The following is a 25,965-nucleotide window of genomic DNA, read 5'->3' on the forward strand; positions in this document are numbered from 1 at the left end:
GAAAGACAAGTTTCACTCGTCCGTCATAGACCGACACAAAAGGGCAAGACCAGTGCCGAAGAAATTCCTCGTCACCGACGAAGGAGAGCTCCTCCCACAAAACAGACAGCAGCTCAGAGTACAATCGTTCTAGGATCGGGTAGAGCCAACACCACCTAGACTTTTTTTTCGAAAAAAAGTCTAGGTGGTGTTGGTAGAGCGCGCGGCGGCGGCGGCCCGCTGCAACCGCCTCGCAGCGGTTGCGCCAGAGGCAGAAAATGCCAGCAACAATGAGAAGACAAGCGAAGCGGCCTCGCGAACAACGCCCAGAAGAAACGAAGCGATTTACTCTGAGGCAGTGAAATCCGGTATGTACGGCTCTCCAAAAAGACGAGCAATGACACAATGCCTCAGAAAATGCTGACTTGTTTCCCGAAGGGAGCAGTTCGGACATGTTGCTGACTGGACTATTCTCCACCTTTTGAGGCCGTCGAGAGTTGGAAGCACACCCTATCCCAGGCGCCACATGAAGTCCCGGAGGTGTCCAGGCAGAAAAGAAGCCGTTAAGGTGCTCCAAGACACCCGTCTAGAGCGAGCATGGCGGGCTGGCGGGACCAACGGAAGCAACAAAGCAGCAGTTGTCTCAACTATGTGGTTATTCAAAACATCTATGCCAGGACAGCTCGACTTGACATGGCGAAAAAATGCAACAGTTGTTGCATAAAACGCAGGAAGTGTTATTGACTGCGGCCCCCTGTTAAGTCGCACATTAGGCATCAAATGCCGAAGGTGAGTACCCAGAAAGTAATATGCAAGCGTTCGTGCGGGAGATTCCTCCCCTTGCACTAGGCGCAAAAGGAAGCGCAGTGCCAGCAGCCGACAGCGTATGGACACTGAAGGGAAAGCAAAGCCTCCCTGAGAACGCTGCTGTCCCAGTGCCGCGCGAGAGACCAACTCAGTGCCGCCTGACCAAAAAAAAAAAAAAGGAACACAAAGCAGACTGCAGTGATCGCACGATACTTAAAGATGGTTGCACGACGTGAGAAAGGTACCAAATGCGACCGCAAAATACAGTCTGCGTAAGGGAGGGGGGGGAGTTAGAAAAAGGGGGTAACGATTTAGAGCACAGGGTACTCTACTATGGGAGAGCTTAAAGCTGTCCCGAGGTGAAAATGGAACACGTTGAACGGCTGCTGCGGACGTGCAGCTTGATCTCCATAAACCGTTTTTTTACCGAATGCTGGCCGCGAGAACACCCGTGAACCACAGCCGATCGGTCTTACCTTCAAAATGAACCTCGATTTCGGGGTGGGTTTCACAGGTGTCATAAATCAAGATAATTCTTTCTCTTTAGGACACTTTCTTTTGAGAAAAGCTTCTTAATTCTGTTATTGTGTTCTATTTTAGTTTTCTTATTTCTTTTCAGTGGTGATATGAAGGTTCTGATCCTATCGAGCTTGTCATGCAAATGTTTCGCGGCTTTATTCCGTGGACAATCGCGTGTAAGTATAGGTGATAGTTTTTGCAGCGAAAGCTGTACATTACAACGGGAGACGAAAAAAAAAAAGTTGGCAGCATATCCACGCAGTGAATGATGGAGGGTGGGGTGAAGCATTCGTCCGTCCATTCGTTCTTGCTTCCTTCCGTCTGTGCGACCGTCCATGCGTCCATCCACCCGTCCGTGCGTGCGTCCGTTCCTACGTTCGTCCATGCATCCGCCCCTGCGTCCGTTGTTGCGTCCATTCATGCATCTGTCTGTGTGTCCGTTCGTCCATCTATTCAACACTCCAAGTACCACCATCTCGCATCTTTTCATCATATATTCCCCATATAGAAACACCGCCATCCAGCGGACATTCCAAGGACTAAACGAGAGGTGGCACACGCACACTTTCTAATAGCTTGCGCTTCGGGTCTACTTCCCACCTTTAACCACCTCGAGTTCATGGTATATACTAGTTCACTGTATTCATGGCACTGCGGCCCAACACTCGCTAAACCTTTCTAAAACCAAGGAGGTTACGCCCAGCGAGTATAACGTAGCAACCTTTTCCTGGCAGATAGAGCTCAATGTACATGCCAATGGCTGCATGGGAAATGAGAGACAGGAGAATTCGGCTTTTACTTTCTTACGGCTTGCACTTCGTACCTACTTCCCACATTTAACTACCTCGAGTTCACTCATGATATATACTAGTTCATTGTATTCATGGCACTGCGGACTCGCTCGCTGGATTCCGTGCCGACCGGTTGTGCGCCCGCGTGCTCCGCGCGCTCGCGGCCTTCGGCGTCATTGTAGCTCTGGCCGACTGGGCTGGCCCTACGTCACCTCCTGTCACCGACGACCTTCGACGACAGTGTAGCTCTGACCTACTGGACCTGCTCTACGCCATCTACAGACGCCGACATCTCTCGCAAGTGTACCCCGTCCTCGGACTCCAGTGACCGTGCTTCCATCTTTCCTGTCTCTCCTATCCCCTCAGTTTGTTGTTGCTTCTTCTTCCTCTTTTCTACACCTTTACTTTTACCCTTTTTATCCCTTCTCACCCCCATCCCTTGTGAGCCCTGCGGCGGTGTCGCTCACTGAAGCAGACAATAACGGGGCTCACTTTTCTCTTCCTTTCTCTATCTTAAGAAAATCATGGCACTGCGGCTCAACGCTCGCTAAACCTTTCTAGAACTAAGGTGGTTACACCCATCGGGTATAACGTAGCAACCCTTTCCCTTCAGATAGTGCTCAATGTACATGCAATGGCTGCTAATGGGGATCGCAGCGTGCACGTTAACTAAAAGCCGAATGCTCCTGTCTCTCATACTCCATTATCAGCTATTGGCATGTACATTCAACACTATTTTTTGTTGTTTAACAACGAACAGAAGGAATCTCTCACCGGCACCACCTTGGAGGTCAAAATGTTTGCAGGTCAAAGCGTAAGAATGGTTACATACTACGCGAGACGAACGGGTGCCGCTATAAGGAGCTTCGCCCCTTAAAATGCTTGGCAGTGGTGTCACGAGCGGTCCTCATTGGCTGTGTTATCAGTTGTATCGTTCGCAGCGTCGCACCCAAGTTCTCCGCGCCATTCGCTGCGTTGTGACGTCGTCCGTTTCGTCGCAGCCGTGGGGCCAAGCGCGCGTATCAGTGTCTACTGAAACCTTTCACATGGGTATGCCACGGACAACTCTGGAACAGCGCTGACAGTGGAAACATGAGAGAGCTCGCAAATACCGAGTAGGTGCAGTCCGAGCCGAAACCATAACGGGAGGCCGACATTTGGCAGCAACTGCGCACACCAATGATCCATCAGCCTTCCAAGACGCCCTACATCGCTAACGGGAATGCAAGCGCCGGTCGCGGGCGGCATTTGCAAACCACGCCACCTAGTTAGGTCGCCATGTCAAACGCTTGCAACGACGCTGCTTCGCGGCGCCAATGGGCAGTTATAGTTTACCGTTAGCGTGGTAGCAAAGGTTAAGAATTGCATTATCGTGAACAGCGTCTTACAGTTTAGTGCGGACAACGTCTTATAGTTTAGCGGGGTAGCGTTTGCGTGGTTTACATGCCGCAGCAGTGATAGTGGCGCCATCTATCGGAGGGCTGAGAAGTAAGAACAGTGAAAATGAACAGAAAACGAGAATATATGCCTGTGTCAACGGGCGAAGCGTTGTTACAAGCTTACTTTAGTAATAATAAAAGTAATTAACCACGCACCAAACGCGAAAACATTCATGTTTACATCGATCTTGCAGTTAGGCCAAGACACGTTAGAAATTGGAAATTATCTCAAAAACTATGCCAAGTTATCGGTGATACGCGGTCGTCGAAGCTAACCGAAAGCAAGCGAAGCCACTTTAAACAGTTGTTTGTGGCGAACAAAGTAAATCTTTCAACAACTATACGCCAATATCGCAGCGAAGCGGGAGTCGGAGAGCGCCGCCATGTTTTACGTACACTACGTACACCTATGTTAACACGGTAACGTTAAATCTGTAAAATAGCGCGCATACGGTAAGCTGTACGGGTAACGTACGTATCTGCGCGTGCGCACTTCGATCCCGCTATCACGGTACACCCGGTATCCCGCTATTCCCGGTATACTATAAATAGAAGCGTGGTGATTGCGGGAGCGTTTTCGCCGTGAAAAACGGCCGCTTTCGGCGGGAGTTTCTCCAGCGGCACACTGGTTTCGGCGGCGGCGTCTGTCACCGCCCGTGGTTCGAGAACAACCACTGTGATTAACGCATTGCAAAACACACTTAACCGCTCATTACACTCCTCCATGACCGTGATCATGCGAGGCACAGTGGGTGGTATGTGAGATAAACACTGCGGTAAACCCATGCCACACGTGTGCGTAACCTCATTAAGAAGCACGGACATGTAAACAATAATTGCGAAATTCTTCAATCGTGAAAAGTCATGTCGGGCTGAACCCATGCACTGCTAAACATCGCGGCCGCACGTTTCAGCTTTCGCTCGTTAACCAATTGTTCGGAGTGTTTGGGGCGATGGTTTTATTAAAAGCTACGATGCAGATCCCCAGAAAACTTTCTGATTCACTTTTTAATGATAACCCCAGAAATCTTGCTTAATAGCTTTTGATGGGCTTGTTTGTGGGGCATGATTCTGGAAGAAGCAGCGTACACAGAGACATAATAACGCACTCTTAAAAAAAGAACTGAGATTTTTAAATCACCACTTGCTCACTCACTCACTCACTCACTCACTCACTCACTCACTAACCAACCAACTAACTAACTAACTAAGTAACTAACTAACTAAATAAATAAATGCAACAATCTGCGATAGCGGCAGTCAAATCATATCACGGGCAGCGTTCTTCAGAAAACAGCCGAATAGGAGGATCCAGAGGAAGGCGCTGGAGAGGACGGCCCACTGCAGCGTTTCAAGGCTTCACTACAAATCAATCAATCAATCAATCAATCAATGTTTGTCATGATAGTTGTCTGCACGTAGCTCTTTCGAAGTAATTTTAACTTTCGTTTTCACTTCATTTTTTCAGAAGAACCACAATGGGAGCTACCGCCACCTTTAACCAGGAATACGTGTTACAGCCCGGAATGCATTCGAGCGGGTAAGTGCTTGGAACATTTCGTACACAGGTTAAAAAAAAAAGGTGAGAGGGGTGAAGTTTAACTGAATACGCGGGTGTAACGACCGTTTTTTTTTTAATTTAGAAATTATGAACATCTGTTGTTATCATCTTGAACTTCCCTCTTTTTAAACGCCTCTTCTCCCGTACCTCAGTCTTGAGTCAATTTTTCTCCCGCTTTTCTCACCCAAGAAGCCGGGTATGGGCTCAGATAAAGAGATATATCGCATGATGAGGAAATATATGAGCGCACAAGTTAGAAGGAAGGAAGCTCTTGACAGAAAAAACGCTCAAATTACAACTGCAGTGTCAAGTGCTTTCTTCATAATTCTAGCTTGTGCGCTCGTATATTTCCATATTATGCTGCACCAACTGGCCCAACATTTCACTTTTTTTTGAGATATATCGCTTTTCGTTATGTTATCAATTTCGAATTTACCGAGTTCCGATGCGAAAACTTCACTGAGGCAAGCCACTTCCGACTTTATCGATTACATTGTAGTAATCCGCAAAACAAACTTGTCGAAAAACATCGCACAATAAAAAGTATGCACTAAATATAGTTCAAGTACTATAGGGACAATATAGCTATGGCGTTCAATGTTTAAAGGTGGAGCTTGAGCTGCGCCCAATTTTTTTTTCGTTTTTGTTTGTTTCGTTAGTTCTGAGTAGAAGACCACGTAAAAATTGGTTGACCTCGCATCCTTTTTCTTATGTGATATTGCACACTCTAAAAAAAAACGAGTAATATTTCGGGAAAAATTTCTGCCAGGAAAGTATAAACGTCATCCACCTCGCGTTACCACCGCGGTCCGGGCACTGCACGGTTACGAATGTCATGCGCCGGCACAGCAGTCTTCGTAAATGATGGTCAGAGCAGAGTTTTCAAGAAATTGATTGATGGATACGTGGGGTTTCACGTCCCGAAACCTCCATACGATTATGAGAGACACCGTAGTGGAAGGCTCCGGAAATTTCGACCACCTGGGGTTCTTTAACGTGCACCCAAATCTGAGCAGACGGGCCAACAGTAGCTTCGCCTCCATCAAAAATGAAGCCACCACCGCTGGGATTCGAACCCGCGACCTGCGGGTCAGCAGCCGAGTACCTTGGCCACAAAACCACCGCGGCGGGGCAGTTTTCAAAAAAAAAAAGAAATGAGAGTAGGCTAGATGATCATTGTAGTTCTGTGGCAGAAATATTCCCCAAATGTTCGGTGCCCCAAATGCTTAATGTGCAGTCCGGCCGCGCATGCGTACAATGTTTGCTTGTTCCGTAGAACGTAATCCTGCTGCGCTTGCGCTCAATGTTCACTTTCCTCGTCCTTTGATATTTCAAGTCTTCGTAGTCGCACGCTCAGCTGGTTGGTCTTCCTACTTTAATTTTCCTCTTCAAGTTCTCTGTCTTTTTATTCTCTCTCTCTCTCTCTCTTTCTCTATTTTTTAACGCAAGCGCAAATGTTCCTTTTGTTATATCACTCTCGTGGAGCGTGTTTCACAGGTAGCGCCATCTAGAGGCAAAGCGGAGAATGCGAAAAGACGAAGCGCTGCGGCAGAGCGCCTTGAGAATAAAGGAATATAACGCGGTATAGGCGGAGAAAACATTCACGCAATAACTATGATGGTAACTACCATGGTGTCTGGTTTCACACACACGCACACACACCACACCTAGACACACACAGAGACCCACGTACGCATATGCACACGAACACATCTCACTCGGTGATTCCGAACAATGGGTTTCCCTATGCGTGGGTCACATTGGGGAGATGAACCTCTTTTACGGGTGACCATAAAATCCTCATTTTTTTTCAAATGGGTGTTGTAGAGTGTGTCAAAGTCTGGAGAAGAACTCGTTCTTGGCCTAGTCAGTAAGCTTCACAATAAATAGAAAACACATTCACTGTCTTTTTCTCTCTCTTTTTTTTGACACCGAAAAACATTCGGTATCACGCAAAGAGGCATTCTACGGACAATTCGGGAAAGTATAGAGGGGTGGAGCCGTTACTCATTCTTTTTTTTTCTTGATGGGCACCCACTAAATTGAGTTCCTTCGCATATCACATATCGCATATCTACACATCGCACATCGCATATCTCGCATCGCACATCGCATATCTCGCATCGCACATCGCATCGCACATCGCATATCACATATCTACATATCGCACATCGCATATCTTATGCATTGTGTTTTGGCTATGTTCTTGGTTGGTCAAAGGGAGAGAAGAAGCAAGCCACAGTGGGGTGTTGGCATGGGGGGTGGGAGAGGTCGCCTTTCTAAATAAAAAAAAAAACATAGACCTCTCTAATACAATGACCCTCCACAGCCACCCACCGGAGTGCGACCTCGGTTGGTTGTCCTTTCGTTTTCTTTCTTTCTTTCTTTCTTTCTCTCTCTCTCTCTCTCTCTCTCTCTCTCTCTCTCTCTCTCTAATCTCAACCACCCTTTCTACGCCATCTCCGCAAACTGGGACACCGTTCTTTCCTCCTATCGATAAGAGCCGCCTAGAACAAGCAAGCCCTCCGGCAAGTGGTCACCGGAAATAGAACAACGCATCGCGGTTCGGAACATTTATGGCGTGACTGGAATACCTCTTCGAATCTGTACGAGCGCAGCGGTAATAAACGGAGACGAATAAATACACCGATGTTCGAGCTCTAGAAAACACAGTGAGGATAAACTAAGCATTCGAAAATAATAAAAGAAATACTGAAACAGTACAAAAGAAACCTTACTGAGAGAAAGAACCGTCGCTATAGCGGTACGCATGTGCCGGAGCTCTCGAACGTGAGCTAACGGACGGAGAGAGTGATGGCTTACTGACACAGACACACTGATGATGCGTCGTTCGGCCCACCTCTGGTATCATTTGAGTTGGCTCACGTCTGTGCTTTTTTGCAGGATTGTTTTCAAAGGCAGCTCGGAGAAACACTATAAGTGTTTTTTTTTATTTATGAACAGCAATAAAAAGCCGTCCTTATCTCACGCGTGGAACACCTGCCACTGCCCTTTACAAAATCCAATATTCCTGTCAGAATAGCCAAAGCAACCACTTAGTGTCGCTTTCACCGATCTTTTCGCCTTCCGAATCGACATGAAAGACAGCGTTGATTATGACGGCTGCGTCAGCGAATAAACTATGGAACACGTTCTTTGTCACTGTTTTCGAGCGCACAGGCTATCGGAACCTTGATGCGGCCTATTGAATAGGATTCCCGCTCCGCATCTTTTCTTTCAAATGAGAAGCATTTCTTTGCGCACTGCAAGTACTTTTGGCATCCATTTGCGTATCTAGTCGCTTATGTCTGGGTGCTTTCATGATCACCCCCTTAGCTTGGGGTGCACCAAAATTAGTACGGGAGGGTAAGAGGGTTCGACAAGACAAATGCGACTCGCTTGTCGTGACATAAATAATGTCACATTATCGTCGCTCACGTCGTCAAACACTTTGCAAAGAATGGTGTAACATACCCAGGGGCGGGTATGTGCACGCCACTGGTACGCGGGTATGTGCCACAGGTAGACATTCTATCTTTACCCAGGAACGGCGAGAACGCACTTGGGTTAAGGAAAAGCTGCCACAGGCAGCGTTGACCGGACGAGTGCAAAGACTAAATGCCAGTGCACCAGCAGGAATTGAACCTTAGCATACTGCGTGACATTGAAGTATTCTAGGATATAGCCAGGCCAGACCTCAGATATTAACTTTTGTAATAGACCATAATGTTCGTGTAACGTCAGATGTGGTGACAGTACTAGCTATCTAATTTCATAGACATTACATATTGCCATGTTCCTTTTTCAAGTTTTCCTGTCGCCCTATTATACGTGTAAATGCTGCCTTGCGCAACCATGTCCATTTGACTAAAAAACCATCGAGATATTCGTAAAAACCTTCCTATGCGGTTATGCACAGAGCGGGAACATTACCGATTCTTCTGAAACGTACGTGGCCGCTAGAAATCACGCTGCAATGTATAAATGTTTGTTTAGAAAATTTACCGACTCGCCCACTAGCACTTGAGTGAAAAAAAAAACATTATTGAATAACCTGCCAATTTAAAGCCTGGGTCCGGACAGCGCCAGAGGCAGTCAAGAGATTGTCTCCGGACTTGATAAATCACCCAAGTTTGGCGTTGAAGGTCTGAGTTATATAGTCAGTGCGACTGTCCAACACGCCCTTAATTGACCTAATGTGTGTGTAGAGGGGGAGGGGCGGACAGGACTTGTCTTCTCACCTATTTCGCAATCCCAGACTAACTTACTCTAGGCTGGCTCCTCTATCATAACATTACTTACACGTGGTCTTAGGGCATCATTCCGGTTAAGAAGTACCAAGTTTTTGTAGGTTCTGGCTTAAAGACGTTTGCAGTCAACCACCTGACACCTGTCGAGGCTTAAGCTAGGAGATTGGATATATGCATGTCGACCTTTCACACGATTGGGTATCGTCACTGGATGATTAGAGTATTAACCTCGTTTTGTGTTGTTTTTTTTTTCTCTCTCGAATCTTTGCAGCGGCGGCCATCTTGGAGCGTGCCCAAATGCACCGCGACCCGTGCGAGGACTTCGACGCCTTCGCGTGCGGCAACTTCGTCCACCAGCACTCGGCGCCGGACGACCACTATTACACCAACGTGCTCATCAGCATGCAGGACACCATCTTCGTCCGGCTCAAGAGTGCGTCTCTCCTGGTGCCATTCGCGTCCTTGTTTACGGACAGCCGCTATGACGGCGACGACCGAAACGAATACACGCGTCAGACAAACTCAAGAACGACGCAGAGAGAGTGTCACTCGCTCGGCCATAAATTGCGAGGTCAGCCAACACATACACAACCGCGTCGCAGGGTCGTTCAACTTCGCCGGGCACACGGTGGCTTCCTTTTAGCATTCTGTTTATTATTATTATTTATTTGATGAGGTACTTGAGATGCAGAGACTGAAAATATATATTGCGTCATTTAGCCGTTCTTACCCCCCTCCCCCCATATCGGCGTTTTTCTGAAGGGTCGGTGTTGAAAGGAAACAAGTGAAAAACGTCGTTGTGCAAAAAGTAAGAATAATAATAAATAAGTATAGTGTTTACTCCATGCTGCATCTTTGACAAGAAACACATTAAATTCAAATTACCTCGTAGAAGTTGCCCGTAGTACTTGAGCGAGAAATTTAGACGATACACTCGTATTAGTGGATAACTCTCCAACTGAACGGGCTCAGTGAGTTACAACACTGCGTTTCTTTCTTTTAACAGGTATACGCGTAAATATGATAACAAATGATGGTGATGAGGATCAGGTTCATGATGATGAGGATGATGATGATGATGATGATGATGATGATGATGATGATGATGATGACGATAATAGTGCATCACCCTTTTTGAAAAATAAAAGGACCCGAACACAACTTCATTATCTGTCCCTTACGACACTCATTACGATGCGTATAAGCATTCATTTCAGGGTTCTTATTACTTTATTTGTTCATTTGCTATGTACTCTTTAGCTATACAGCACGTATTATTGCCATGAGCATTCGTTTTGTGATAAATTACTGGTAGTGCCACATTTAATTTACTCGTCACAACTCACCATCGCACTTTGAATCACCGGTATTGAGGCTGTCAGTGGTTATATTCGTTTAGAATTCGCTATGCTCACCTTCATAAGACTTGTTAAAAAGTCTACTGTATTGCATACCTATATGTAACCATTTCTGCTTCTTCCCTTTCAGAGCTTCTCGAAGAGCCGACCACTCTTAACAGGACTTCGGCAGTGAGCAAAGTGAAAGCGCTGTACAACTCGTGCATGAACACAAGTAAGTGAACATGTCGATACGAAATGCGTCGCCTATGTCATTTCTTAGTATCGCTGCGCCCACTCCCTGTGGTAGACGCTGGTTTCCACCACAATGTATTTCACCAAGAATTAAGCAATTCAGTCATTAAAACTAATTGATGATTAATTAGCGAATGAATGGAAATTTTACTAGGTACCATCAGGTTAAGAAATCTTTGGTCCGCTCTAAGTCTTCCGACAAATGAGGTCTACGAATCTGCTCCTGAACTGTTCCGCGCAGTTCCACCGAACGTAACGGGTCAGTCTGGTGCGTAAGGAAATTTAAGCCTTGAGACACTGAGTGTAGAAAGAGAGGGAGAAGGAAGGGGGGGGGGGGGTCATACGCAAATATAGGTTCTGATGCTATTTTGTATACAGTCTTTACAGGCTTAGATTGCGCGTACGTTTTGCGCGTAATGAAAACACTTCATTATTAGTATTGATTTGTCATTATGGCGATACCAAATGTGCGTTGGCGTTCGACCACTGTCGGCGAGCTCTTCAGCGTACGACAGCGCACGCGCGACCCGCGAATTGTGTACTGGATGTCACGTGGTGTATTGGACTCTAATAAAGTTTTAGTCTTTCTTTCTTTGACGGGGCTTATCGCGAATTTGTGCTTCGGTGAGCACCCAATGCGAACAGGCTGTTAACTCGATACGCTTTACACGGTTTCTCAGGAGTGGCGCACCAGTACTGAGAGTACTGCTTTTAGTGCAGAAATGACACTTGTATTGGAAACGGCAGTCATTCTTATATCGGATTTGCGCACTTGTACTTTGAGATATCAGTCAACGTATTTGTGTTAACCTTCTTTTAGATGGTCGTGATAGTCGATAATTATACGGTCACGAGAGTGGCAGAGTGGTGAAGGCTTCTGATCTCATTCAACTACCATATTTACTCGCGTATTACCAGAACTCGTTAGCATTTGTTAGCACCTGGTAACGTGGACTAAACACGACTGGTGATGTTGGCTAGCGACGGCTGACCACTGTTATATGTTTGGTAAGTTCACAAACGGTGGCTAGCGGTAACAGAACTCAGGTCAATGTTTGGCTGACGTCATTTGCCAGCCGTTAAAAACTGCAGAAGTGTCTTGCTTCACTATCAATGGAGTTATTGAGCTGCCTTCAATTTTTTTGTATGTGTGTACATTCTTGCTCGTGTTGACCACCTTATTTCAGCCATATAAATGCTTTGCGCAGGCAGCGTGGAGGAAGGATCGGTGGCCGAGCTGAAGGAGCTCCTCCGAGAAGACTACCTCGGCTCGTGGCCCACGCTGGAGAAGGGATCCCGCCAGAAGCCTCCGATGACGAGCGCGTCCCTCGCGCTGGAGCAACGGCTGGCGCTGCTGCGGGTCCACGGCGTCGAGCCCTTCTTCCAGCTGCACGTGGGCCAGGACGAGCGAAACACCTCCATGCACGTCATACAGGTTCGCTTATATTGAATTCTGCTTTATAATACGTACCAGTCAGGCTTGCATGTCCTAACAGGTTTCAACTTATAACTTCAATGTATAAGACCCACTGTGGTGGTCTGGTGGTCATGGAGTCTGACTGCTGACCCCGACGGTCGCGGAATCGATTGCCAGCCTTATTTAGATGGAGGCGAAATTTCAGAGGTGCGTGAATTTAGATTTAAGCGCATGCTTTCAGTAACCCCCAAATGGTGTAAATTTACGGAGCGCTTCCCTACGGCGTCTCTCATAATCATATCGTGGTTTTAGCATGCAAGCAAAACCCGCGCAGTCATTGCCATTACAATCATTGCATAGCATCAGGGCTACCACCAGAACGTCATTTCGTTGAATAACTTTTCGTTCGCTCAAGTACTTATAAGTTTCGACTAAAGTTTCATGCATGCCGTACAGGTTCAATCATGCAAACATAAGAACATCAAACAAATAATTACTCATGGTACAAAAGTACGCAGGCGCATTGACAGAGAAGGCCAACTGGGCCAACTGTTGTATTTTGTACCTCGTCTTCCTCCACTCTGCGCTAGCAGCCCGCGCGCCAGAACTTGGGTGCCATTTTTCGTCATCACAGCATAAATATCTTACGTGACAATACAAGCCGGGATCGCTCTTGCGCGACGATAACAACGCAGTTCTGCGAAGCCGCCCTGCTTTCTCCTTCGCAGATATTCAGCGGCTCTCCCGTACTGCGTAGCGAGTACTACCTCAACGAGACGGACGACAAGTGTCGCGAGGCTCTTCGACTCTACCAGGAAATCCTGGCGCAGTCGGCCAGGCTACTCGGTGCCAAGGACCCGGAGATGGACGTCCAAGAAGTCCTTGACTTCGAAATACAGTTTGCAAACGTGCGTGTTCAACAAAATCATTTCCAGCCTGCGATATTCTAGCCTGCGACATATTACACACTACTCCCGATACACCGGTTTCTCTGTATTGATTTCAATTCATAATGGTTCACACTCGCTGGTTATAGTCGTTCGCAACCATTCCCAATCCACGGATAAGCTCCCTCTACCCAGTACTTTAGGACAGGGGTCTCAAACACGTGTTCCGAGCATCTTTCGGCAGCTGGCCAGCACGTAAAGTACCCAGGCCACTACCTCATGTATTTCTATAGAAGCGTGGCCTGGGAACTTTTGACCAGGACTCTACATGACTGTCCTCGTGCAGTATCTTTTTTATGACTTCGTGATTGAAATTTTGGGACTTTGCGAAATCGTGCGCCTGTTACTTTCTCACCCAGTGCGCTTAATAACGCATTGTACGGGCATGTTACGCAGACGTGAATGGTCTAAAGCATTTTTTTTTTCTTAAAGCGCCCCACAGGATCTTTTTCAACAAAGCCTTAGAAAAAAGCTCTAAATATCAGAGTTGGCGCACATATTTGAGTCATTGCGGGGATTGGTGTCGTTACGGTATACTAATCCTTCAAATCATCTTCAGAAAAAAAAACATTTAAGACATTTAGGAAATATGGGAAAGGTCTCTTTCAAGTGGCAACGTTATCTTGCCTCTGATTCAAACTAATCCATCACCCCCCACGCCCTGTTTAAGCGTCATTCCGGCTATTGCGGAAGTTTGAGACTCCAACTTTAAGAAGTGGGTTATAAGTCGATTGCTGTGCTTCTTCCGTTTGACTGATTTTGACTACTTGTGGTGACTTCGCATCGCTGCACTCTGATTGGCCGTCACTTCTATCGCAAGCAGGTGTCCCACTCCAGTGACTTCGACGGACCGGGTTCCGCAGCAGCAGGGTCCAACAGCAGCGCCGCCAACGACTCGTCGTCGAACTACGACTCGGCCATGCTCAGCGTCACACTGGCGGAGCTGCACGACATGGCGCCAGAGGTTGGAGACCATTCTTCTCTCGGAATGAATGAATGAATGAATGAATGAACATAGCTGATGACGACATCATGTTGGCCTCGGATCGGAGACAGCCAGTAGGTTTTGGATCGGCCAATAAACATGGTATATAAGTGTACGCCACTTGGCACTCATTTACATCCGTAATTGGACAATGCCATGGTGATTTACGGTAACACCGAACGATCCGACTCCTTTGCCCATTCCTCATGAATCACTTTGTGCATATGCCGTGATTTCTTTATGAACCTGCACGTTGATCCAATATGTATAAAATCATCCTATTTTTTTTTCTATCTTGCTTTGATGAACTTGCTACTTAACATACGTGTTTGTGACGCGGCTTTTGACCGCCCAAAGCTTTGCCCCCGTCACTGAAAAAGTGCTCCCGAGTGACTGGCTTTCTTGCACCTTCGTGTAACGGAGTCTTCACCCTGCGCACTTTTCTGGGGCCACGAACCACAATTGTGTATTTTGTTTTAGCGGCATAGAAAGCACGTAGCGTTTTTAATGCTTGGTCAGACCAAGCGAAAAGAGTAAGAAAAAAAGAAAGCAAGAACGAGGAGGAAGTACATAATAGCAGCACTATCTCCAACCTAAATGACTCCCCTGATGTTTGGCACGTACAACGCTGACGCATTCCTTCTATTGAGAAGCTTGTTCACGTTACTAGTGAAAGTGAGAGAAAAGAATCCCCCGCGGCAGCCGGAGGTGTTAATTGATGCCCGCAAGCGAGATGAAGCGACATGTTTCTTTGTTATATGCCACACACACGAACACACAAACACATCCACGCACGCAGGAATGAAAGGAAGATAACGCAACATGGTTCTCAAACGAGCTTCCGGAAGTGAAAAGTGAGCAAAAAAGCACGAACAAACGAAAGTTGGAAGTTCACTCTGTTTACTCGGGGCTCCTCCACGGAGGATAATAGCACACAACCTGGCTCAATAGCACGAAACGTGTACTACTATAGCTCCCGGAGCGGCAGTTGCTCCCCCTCTGTACTCTTTCGTCTTCCTTTTTTTTTCCGCCCTCGATCGGCAGTGTTAACGGGAGCCGGCGCACTGAGAGCGCTTGGTACTAGCATCGCCGAACCGCGGAACATCCCTTGGGAGAGATATATTCGAGCGCTCGGTGGAACGGCGAGAGATCGATTACGAGCGCCTCGGGACCGTTGAGATCGCGAAGCCATTTCGGCTCGGCTCGGTGGCGCTAACGACCTGTCGCTTTCCTGGCCGCGTATCCCGAGTGGTTGTAGCGGCACCACGCGACGATGCTGGCCAGCGGTGCCCCAATTAGTCGGCCACTCGTGGCCCCTGGCAAGTTCGTAGGACCTTATTTCGGGTCAGTGTGCGTGCGTGCGTGTGTGTGTATATGGTGTTCGTATATATGCGTGTGCGAGCGCGAGAGAGTGCGTGCGTGCGTGTGTGTGTGTGTGTTCTTTCGTGCCTCAAATGCGTGTATACGGTTCGGGTGCCTAAACTCATACAGGTGTGTATGTTCGTGTTCGTGGACTTTAGGTACGTTGGCTTTCGATGTATTGGTTGAAAGTCAACGCAATGGTAAGAACTGTCTCGTAAGTATCTTCCTTGTGAGTGAGTATGAGGTTCTAACCGCGATCAATGAACTTTTCTTCCTTTCTTTTTTGTTCTCCCTTCCTTTCTTTCCAGCTTTCTTTCTTTCCTTATATATTTATTCAATTCTTTGTTGTTGTTTTTTTTCTTCCAAGTTGTTTTTTTTTTTCTTCGGACAAGAGGTGCGCGAGTGTACTCTGAACATATTATGCGGGATATATGTTCTTTTCTAAGAACCTGCTAAATTTGAAAGCGCTAAATATTAAACCGGAAGGGCATATATACTGCGAAGCTGTGCCAGGATGATCAGTATGTGTATATAGTTGCCTAAGATGCATGTCCCGCGATGAATATCCTTGACCAAAATACGCTTCATTAAAGTGTCGCTCGAGTTATTGATTACATCTATTCCGAAATTTTATTTAGGTCCTTGCCGCCCATGTGCTCCCTTTTTTCCTATTTAAAGAACCAGTGAGGCCACGCGCTGCCGTGTTGCAAGAAAAGAATATAATTGCATTGTAGTCGCACCGAGTGACTCGCTCAGTGCAACAACGTGGCAATTGCAACAACATTGCAGTACATAAATTACCAAGACCCGAAAACTTGCAAAAGGTGCATATGAGTGACGAAACAAGAAGACAGGACCAGTGGTGCGCAAAACATTCAACCGTTTATTCTCGCTAAAGCCCGTCAAAAATCGTTTCGTCCCTCATTTGTTCCTTCCTATTTAACGCAATTACATTACGATTCCGTACCAACCAGCCCAAATTGGAGCTTTGCGTAAGGAAACCTTGGAGGTCTTTTTCTATAGAGTGTATAGGAGGTGCACAGGAAGTGTCCGAGGAACAACAACGTCGGACGGGCGAAGTATATGGCTTCAGGTTGCCATGTACAGCTTGACCGTAAATGTCTCAGTGAAGCACCACCCCAGCTCAGGCGATCAATGTATCCTGCGCTGCGCGACAAAAAAATAAATAATAAATCACACGCGACCTCGGTCGTCGTTTTTCTTCGCAGCTGTGGAACATAGTTTTTAGATAGGTGCCCGAACAAGCGTGCGAGACGAAGCAGCCGTGGCGATATATAATTAGGAGTGTGCTGGCTGGCGGTGCAAAGCGGTGGTCCGAGTCTCGTGCCAGAGGGTGCATAGAGGGGGCCTCAAAAGTGCGCGGCGCCGCGCACGCAGAACGGGCGAGTCCCTCAACTCGTCTTCTTCACGTCACTTCAGCAGGCGTCCTGACACGCTATAAATAAGCACCCGGGAAAAGCGCGAAAGAGGAGAGCGCCGGCTGTTCGCGCCCTCTGAGTTATGTCCTTGTCAGCACTTTTTTTTTCTTTTCTTTTGGTATATTAGTGTCTTTATGACTGAGGACAATTTCAAGTGAAACGATTTAATTTAGACCGACAAACCATTCTATAAAAACAAACCCCAGTGCCGTTAATTTGTCCGCCATAGGCTTATCACTACATGAGAAAAGTCAGTGTCGAAAATGGCGTTTTTAAGTTTTCCGCCGAAATATCCGACGGTGCACTTTTCAAAGGCGAACGTCAAGGGTTTCAAATGGCTAGTTTCCTATTTTGGTCATATTTCGTTACCTTCCTTGAAATTTCGTGTGTACTCTTTCTGGCTCTCTAAAGAGACAATGTACTTCATTTTTACCTATTGTTAACTACGTATACTAACAGTCGAAATCTGCGACGTCACTGAGATTCGTACGCGGGACTTCGTGACGGTGTTACCATCCGCATTTTTATTTAGCTCGTTTCATCGCTTACCAAGAATCTTACCGCAGCGAGCGCGGCGTTTCTGGTACCTTGAAAGAGTAATTAAACAAGAAAAATTGTTCAGCGAAGTTTTTTAGAGGCGAAGCTTCTTACTCCGTGGGTCGTATGTCCCGTGTCGTCGTCGTAGTAGTAGCCTGTTGCATTGCACTGCATTTGAATAAAAACGGTGCCAAAGCATATCCATGCTGTGAATGATGATTAGGGGGGCGACGCATCCGTCCGTCCGTCCACTTCCCCCCACTCGTCAACATTCACGCCGTGGATATGTCGTGATTTTGTTTTCTAACTCAAATTTCAGCCGCGTTGTGAGCGTAAACCTCGGCGCCGACTAGCGCAAAGGCATGAGGCCCTCAAGTGTGCGCTCGTCAGACGCGTAATTTTATGCTCCGTTTTGCAATAACTTACGCTCTCGCGATCGTGGGCTTATCGGTGATTAAGCCCTTTTTGATATTACAATCATATATTTTTTATTGAGGTCACTTGTCATTTCACGTTGTCACATTTCATTGGTGCCTAAAATTCGATTGATGATTTATTCATACGTGGGGTTTAATGTCCCAAAACCTCCATATGATTACTGTAGTGAAGGGCTCCGGGAATTTTGACCACCTGGGGTTCTTTGACGTGCACCCAAATCTGACGTGCACACGGGTCTACAGCTATTTCGCCTCAATCAAAAATGCAGCCGCCGTAGCCGGGATTCGATCCGGCTATTGATTGATTGAATATGTGAGGTTTAACGTCCCAAAACCACCATATATATGGTGGTTTTGGGACGCTAAACCCCACGTCTCTCATATTCATATATGGGCGTCTCTCATAATCATATATGATTATGATCATAATCATATATGATTATGAGAGACGCCGTAGTGGAGGGCTCCAGAAATTTTGACCACCTGAAGTTTTTTAACGTGCCCCCAAATCTGAGCACACGGGCCTAGAGCATTTCCGCCTCCATCAGAAATGCAGGCGCCGCAGCCGGATCCGATCCCGCGACCTGCGGGTCAGCAGCCGAGTACCTTAGCCACTAGACCACCACGGCGGGGCATTCGATACTACGACCTGCAGCCGAGTACCTTATCCACTATAGGCCACCACGAAGGAAGGGGGGGTGATGCCTAAACTACGAACGCATGACCACTGTTGCGTGCAGCAACTCGGAGCCTTGGTCCCCTCGTACCCATTGCTGCGTGCTAGCGCGTGTCTTTAGACAGATTTAGTTGCGCGTCCGCAGCAGCCGTTCGGATGCAGCCTCCGACTGCAGAAGGCTGGCAGGCGCCGTCCATACGGCTGATGCAGACGCGCAACTGAATCTCTCTTTTATGACGTGGCGCCACGCTCTAGAACCCACGTGCCCTAGAACCCACGACCCCATATATTAACACATCTAACGTTTCTCGAAAATATGATGATTCAGCAGTACCTGTTTTCCTTCAAGAGCTAAACAACAAGGAAAAAAAATTTGCCCCTTATAAATTCGCCCAAGGCTACTTAGAAGCAAAAACTATAATCTTCTTTTTTCTTCTCAGTCTCTCTGTTGATCTTCCCTCAGACCCTTCCGAAAGCTTTCTGCGCCCAACGTTGCTTCGCAGTGCCTCCAAGATAGTATAGGCCATGCTGGCTTTCTTCAGCTTCCCTGGTTTAGTATTGCTTCCGTGATCGCTAGACCTTAGACGATGTGATGTTATGGCTTCATCGTGTGACGCCATACTATTTGATGTCACGACTACGTCGCAAAATTTGGGCATAGTCAGCGCCAGCGCGCAAACGCGGAAATTGACCACCGACGGCCAATTTCCGCGCCTGTCGAAGCGTCTTCCAGAGGGTCGAAAAAAAACTAGACTATTATCGCTATAGTTTTGCCATTCTCTATAAAAAGCAGCAGCTGGTCGGCATCGATTGTCGTTTAGCCGCCGTCTGTCTCTTTCAAGCTCGCCAGAACGGAAGCCATTTATTTCGCTGCCGTCCGGGTGCAAATCGCTGCTTTACCGTCGATCATACGCGGAGAGATGATCGCACTTCATCACATGACAGCCCTCGTTCATCCTCGCTCTGATGGGCTTCAATTTCCTCCACACCCGGGCGAGCCGTGTAAGCCTTGGCAAGGTAGCACTTTCGTTGTGCCCTTCGGAGGAATTCGACAAATTGACGCGTTTGTGACGTCACGTATTCAGCGCTAATGGCGGAGTTAATGGTGCGGGATTCATGTCGTTGCTGATTCGTCGTCACCGGGAACAAATAGCGCGGGAGGACGACTTCCTGCGATTTTAAAGACACCTTGTAAGAATGTGAGAATAAGCAGCGTCTTGAGCACCATTCTATTTCTCCCGTCTGATTCCGCTGCCTCAGCCAGTTAATGTTTGTCGAAGGTGACGCAAAAGGAGACATGAGATTGACGCTCTTTTAATGAGAAACTTTCCAATAAAAACTGTGGTTTTTAAACACGGCTTCTGTGTTTACACGAACAGCGCCATTTTGAATGCTAAAAGTGATAGAGAAAGAAGTCACAGTTTCGCTTAAGAGCGAAACAATAAATGGGATGTAGCGACAAATTGTATTGTTTTCTGAAGTAAGACTAGCAGCTTTAGGATTTGATATCGCGTAACTCTATAAAACGCTGGTGTAAAGAAATGCAGCCACTGCAGTCTTCGTGCTGCCTGTCTTACGCGAAGAGCACAGCACGTACAAGGCATAGGAGCCTTATACTGATCTTTGTCGATATAGCATGCACGACAGTTCTTTTCATCATCAAAATTCGTAGTTGTAGCTCCAGCAACGCATCCCCCTCCCTCCCCTCCTCCCCCCTCCGCGCCGATTTGCATACTCCTTCGCCTGACGGAGCCGGCCGGCGTGTATCATCTTTGATTCAGCGTACCCGTCTGCAGCTTTCGCAAAGTTTGGCTTGCATACAGAACATATGTGGCGCGCGGCGCGATATTGCGGATTTTGACTTTACACGAAACGTGTCGCCGACGGCAGATATGGACGTCGAGGGCCCATATATCGCTGCTGCTATAAAAACCTACGACTGAAAAAAGTCCTATCAAGACACGCCGTAATCAAGAGTACTAAACATAAACTATAACATCCCTAACGTTAAAGAAAAAATTTGGCTATGAAGCCATTAGGGACACTAAGCGTAAAGCGAGAGGAGTGGGTGTGATGTATAATATCTGCCCTTGGCTCATCTTAACATACATAATGTCCAGAAGTGTAGGCTAGTTGTTGCCTAATGTTAGGTGCTATTGCTCGTGTATGGCATGAGCAGCTATACTGCTTCGCGCGCTCGAGTTTTCTTTCGGGAAACTTTGCCGCATTCTTTATTATGCGCAGTTGAATTGGACCTCACTCCTAAGAAGGGTGATGGACTACGCCGGGCTACAGCAGACCGACGAGTCCACCATCAATCTGGCCATCGAGAACGACAGCAACTACATGCGCCGGCTCTTCGACCTGCTCAACAAGACCAGTCCCAGGTGAGATACGCCGCAGTCACGGATAATCGAAACGTTTGTAAACAGACTTCGTTAAATGTATTTGCTATATTATCCCATAGTTTTGTTTTCTTACCTTCTCGTGTACAACTGCCCAACTCATGTTTCCGCATTCGTTCACGAGTTTACCTCATTGCCAAGCGGAGCTGCTGGTTCCGCTTACAATGGGTGGACTTGGGCTTCTTACATTTAGTCCTTTGTAGAATTTGCTAGTCGATTGACGCGTTTTTTGTTTTCGTTTATTCGCGTTTCATTGCAAATATAGTTATAGTGCTCCCCACGTTTACTGAGAGTACGTATGTGGATAGTTGCACAGTCGAACCATGCAATGAAGCACACGTGTTAAGGAAGTCATAAAGTAACGTTATTCATGATCTGGCAAACGTGCATTGAATAGTGTGGATACTTCCTGGAGAATATGTCAATTGTAGGCGTGTACACTCGTCGGAGATGTATATGAAAATAAAAATCCGTCAACATGGGCTGTGTCCTCTAGCGGACGTTTCGACTACTCGTCTTCTGCAAGGCTGGAGGGTTCCAACCTTGTCCACAACTCCACTTGTCGAAACGTCCGCTCGAGCACATAACCCCTTTTTAACGGATTTTCCCATCGCTAGTTTCCATCCTCCCTTCCCTGTCAGTTTTTTTTTCATTCATGCAAGCGCAGTATTACGCTGCATACGCGTTGTAAAACTGATATTCCCAAACGGCCGTGACAGGACACTGGCCAATTACCTGTCTTGGCGGTTCGTGATGGCGTACATGCCGTACCTGGACGTGCACTTCCGCCGTCTGTACCAGGACTTCCGGCGGCGAGTGCCGCGTCCCCACGAGGAGCGCACCTACCTGTCGCGCTGGAAGGAGTGCGTGCGCCTGCTGAGCGACAGCTTCAGCATGCCCCTGGCGGCGCTCTTCGTACGACAGGACTTCGCCGCCGCCACCGATAATCAGGTGCGAACACTCGCTTAGGGCCGTTCCACGCGCTTCCCGCACAGCCGCAACGCACGGGCTGGCACACCTGCAACACCCAAGCAGAGGGTGAAAGAGCGTCGCTAATTGGCTTATTTGCCCCCCGCTTGCGTGCGGCAGGGGTCCCGGCACGCGAGTTGCGACTGTGCGGAAAAAGCGTGGACTGTTCCACGCGCTTTTCGCGCAGCCGCAACTCACGTGTCGGGACCAGTCGCAACTCACATGCCGGAACAACGCGCTTTCCGCACAGCCGCAACTCACGTGCCGGGACCCCTGCCGCGCGCAAGTGGGGGATAAATAAGCCAATTGGCACCCTCCGCTTGGGTGCGGCAGGTGTGCCAGCCCGTGCGTTGCGGCTGTGCGGCTAGCGCATGGAACGGGCCTTATACCCCTGTCACACGGGCACGCGCGAAGACCGTTTAACTCCCTCGTCCTTACGACAACGAAGATGCAGTCCGTGTCACACGGCCGCCCTTACCCAAACGAAGGTAAACGGAGCGTTTCGCGAAGGACGTTCAACGATCTCCCTTCGCAGCGAAACGAGGTACTCTCGTCCCCAGCAGTCTAGAGGTCAGAGAAAAATTTCGAGCACTAAGTGGCCGCAGTGAAAGAATAATACATTTTGGCAATCTTAAACGTTCTTTCGTTGTAGTACTCATTCACAACGCGTGTTTGTTTACTTATATTTACGCCCGCCAGAGTTCACTTACTCTCAACACCGATGCTCTACACTCCGTGCCTCGCACGTGGTGCCTCGCGAGTCGGGCTGGCCGGCGCCATTGAAAAATATTTCGTCCATGCGTGTGGTTGTGGTCGTCGCTGTGTCACTCATGGCTGAAGAACACAAAATGTGCGCTCACGAGGCAAGGAAGCACAAGAACTTTCGTACACAGGCATAAACACAGGCAACAAAACAACTAAAAGCACAATGTGGCCAGCGTCACTAGCAGCATCGCTACATTTAGCGAATCAGTTTTTATTTGAAAATATTTTTATGGTTTGTTAGCCTCTTACCTCCCTATTAGTGTTTTTTGTAAAAACCCCAGAACGAGGATTCACAAAAAAATCAATAGAGATGAAATTAGAATACTTTTCCGAAAATCAAACAGCGTCAGCTGAGCCCCCTCGCGCCAACTGTTACAACCTTTTCATTGCCGTGTGACACTGCCACAACTCCTTCTCCGTCGAACCACCTAGGGGAGATTTACGTTGACGGTGTTCAACGGAGTTTAGTGGTGGCCGTGTGACAGGGGTATTAAACGTGGGACAGGTGCTAAATCATAAGGTTAAGCTTTAATCTCATAGAGCAGACGATTCCGTGTAGTATATATAGCGAAACGAGGAAAACTTGCATAGAAGGCTTTGGCGAGCAGGAGTATGACATTTTGTTCACATTATGCTGCTTTCTTTTAATGCGTGCAATGGCATTAGGATGCAAACACTGGCAATTTAGCTGTGTATGAGTTTATGTGGAGGATACCGCATTTGCTTGCATAATACCAGGAATGTTGGCTAATGCTGACACGTGCCGGCTATCGCTGTAATTGGAGCTACCACGCGTGGTTCTCTCATTTACTGTTAAATCACCATGGTCTTTTTATTATTATTCGCCGTTCTCCACTGTTGGACTCCAGTGACAACGTGAGCGAATCACTGTACAGTCCATCACTTAAGTGCGGATTTCACTTTTGATGCATATGTACGCCGACATAAAGTAATCTCTTTAGAAGGCTCATGCGTGGATAGCCTTGTAAGAGACTTATACTCTGTTAGGAGACTCCCGTATTATGATTTTTTTTTCTTTTTACGTATTCCCTTAGAGAGGGTCTTTTTAAGAACTCTTTGCCTGCTGCACAGGTAGGGTTGCTGATTGACGAAATCAAGAAGACCTACGTGGAAACCTTTCCGAGGCAGAGTTTTCTCGACGAAAAGACTAAGGAACTCTGTCGTGAGAAGGTGGGTGTGTTTTTGCCATTACCACTTTTACGTTTAACACGGTAGTTTGGCACAGGACACAAACCAGTTTGCACAGAACTGGAATAGGCTCTGTCTAGACAGCTGCCACTAACCCACCAGTCTTTGTGGTAGATAGCCCCCACTTGGTCTCCTAGGAAAAGTGCATGAGCAGCACCGGCGCCCAATGCTCAAATTATTTATTGAAGGGTCACGTGTACATAATAAGGGCGTGAAAGCAAACTTGGGAGTAGGTAGGTTAAAATTGGCCGATTTTGGTCTCATTGAGGAGGGGGAGAAAAAGAATAATGGAAGGACAGGGAGGTTAGCCGGTTCTCAGACAGGTCGGCTGCCCCTTGCTGGGGAAGGGGGGGGGGGTGATCGAGGGAGTAAAAGATGACAGAAGAAAGACGTTACAAAAAAAGAGAAAGACGAATAAGTAGTTGTTAAGACGTGGCATTTCACGGAAGAAGATATCGTATACCTTATAATATGGATGCCAATGGTAACCGTAGAAATCAAAGACGCCTTATTGCTGTTACGTTACAGTCAGGCCCGTAGCCCGAAATTTGTTCGGGGAAGCAGAGGGGAGGGGGGCACCTGTAGGAGGCCTTGAAAAACCCGTATTTTCATTACGGAACAGGAGGTGCCGTGTAGCGCCGTCAGGCAAAAGTAATGTTGGTCAAAATAATAATTATAATAATGACACCTCCACGTGGCTTTTGCTTTGTTTGTAGTTTACTTTTTAAAGGCACTTCACCAGACCACACGACAAATCTTAGACATTGAAAGCAGTCACGTCTTCAACAAAGAGCTTTGTATCTCTATAATTTTTTAATCGGTTCGTCGTGAGCCGCAAAAGCATGATGCGAGGAGGTGAGCTTGAAAGTTTTGCCACTCGTCCCGTGTAGACATCGCAAACCAAATTCCTTCCCTGACTCTTCGATATCGAAGCAACTTGGAGCCGGAAGACCCCATGACGACGCAGATGCAGCAACACGTCATGCGCACGCAAGGTACATTCGCATGACATGGTCGAGCCAGGTTCGTGCACGCAAGTGGCGTTGTGTCGTTTCGGCGTTCTCTGGTTCGAACTGCCTGTTTGTGTGGGATGGAACCCTCTATGCGCACACGTTTGGAGAGGCTGACGTAGATCATGTATACCCTTTCCTTACCACGACACACAGCATTGCAACGCTGAAACTACTCCAAGGAACGATGCGCCAAAAACATGCCAAGTGGAGACACGGCTGGTGCCAGCACGACTCGGGAACGGCGAGAACATGAGCGGGAACGAAATTGAGGCAGCTCAACGTCACATTTTGCAAGATTCGAATTTAAAAACTAATAAAAAGACACTAAGCTTTCAGTTGTATGTTTCGATATATCAATCAACTTTGATTCTTCTATTCAACCAAGAGGTTGTACGAATTTCGCATGTCCCTTCGAAAATTTCTCGCGGTGTCACGTACTACTTTCACGTATGCAGGATCATATACGTCACCTCCACAATGCTGGAGCGCGCCCACGAGATGAAGGGCAAGCGGCGTTCAGTCTGACCTTTCACCTCTTTCTGGGGCGGGTATAGCGTTCCAATTCTTGGCAAACGAGATCATGAGCTCTCCCAGCCTGCATGCATTTTTCTTGCCTGCTCGATATGCTCAAACCTGTTGAAGGCGCGCGCCCTCTAAGGTGTTCACAGACAGCGGAGATATTGACACAGTGAAATTAGATCCGGTTAATACGAGGCTAAAAGACCGACCCACCTGGCCTTTTAGCGGTCAGGCTATATGCTTCAGTGCCGCTCTTCCAAGCCATGCCGAAAAGGGGACCCATGAGAGTGTTTATTCGATGGTAGACACATAGCTCACCATGCTGGACAATAAAAAAAGAGCTCGTG

The 25,965-nt window shown here is 47.4% G+C and overlaps 1 protein-coding gene across 1 annotated transcript in view; it reads left to right on the plus strand.

Moving 5' to 3' along the window:
* The window catches only part of LOC119176570 (neprilysin-1-like), an 88,806-nt gene that overhangs the window by 50,377 nt on the left and 12,464 nt on the right, over positions 1 to 25,965 (plus strand). The window contains exons 3-11 of the mRNA XM_037427931.2: positions 5,004 to 5,075; positions 9,618 to 9,779; positions 10,835 to 10,918; positions 12,147 to 12,373; positions 13,084 to 13,263; positions 14,126 to 14,266; positions 20,983 to 21,125; positions 21,863 to 22,094; positions 23,970 to 24,068. Coding sequence (XP_037283828.2) covers positions 5,004 to 5,075; positions 9,618 to 9,779; positions 10,835 to 10,918; positions 12,147 to 12,373; positions 13,084 to 13,263; positions 14,126 to 14,266; positions 20,983 to 21,125; positions 21,863 to 22,094; positions 23,970 to 24,068 — 1,340 coding nt within the window. The remainder of the gene's footprint in view (positions 1 to 5,003; positions 5,076 to 9,617; positions 9,780 to 10,834; positions 10,919 to 12,146; positions 12,374 to 13,083; positions 13,264 to 14,125; positions 14,267 to 20,982; positions 21,126 to 21,862; positions 22,095 to 23,969; positions 24,069 to 25,965) is intronic.

The sequence above is a fragment of the Rhipicephalus microplus genome, chromosome 3 (assembly GCF_043290135.1).
Source record: "Rhipicephalus microplus isolate Deutch F79 chromosome 3, USDA_Rmic, whole genome shotgun sequence".
Lineage (NCBI taxonomy): Eukaryota > Metazoa > Arthropoda > Arachnida > Ixodida > Ixodidae > Rhipicephalus > Rhipicephalus microplus.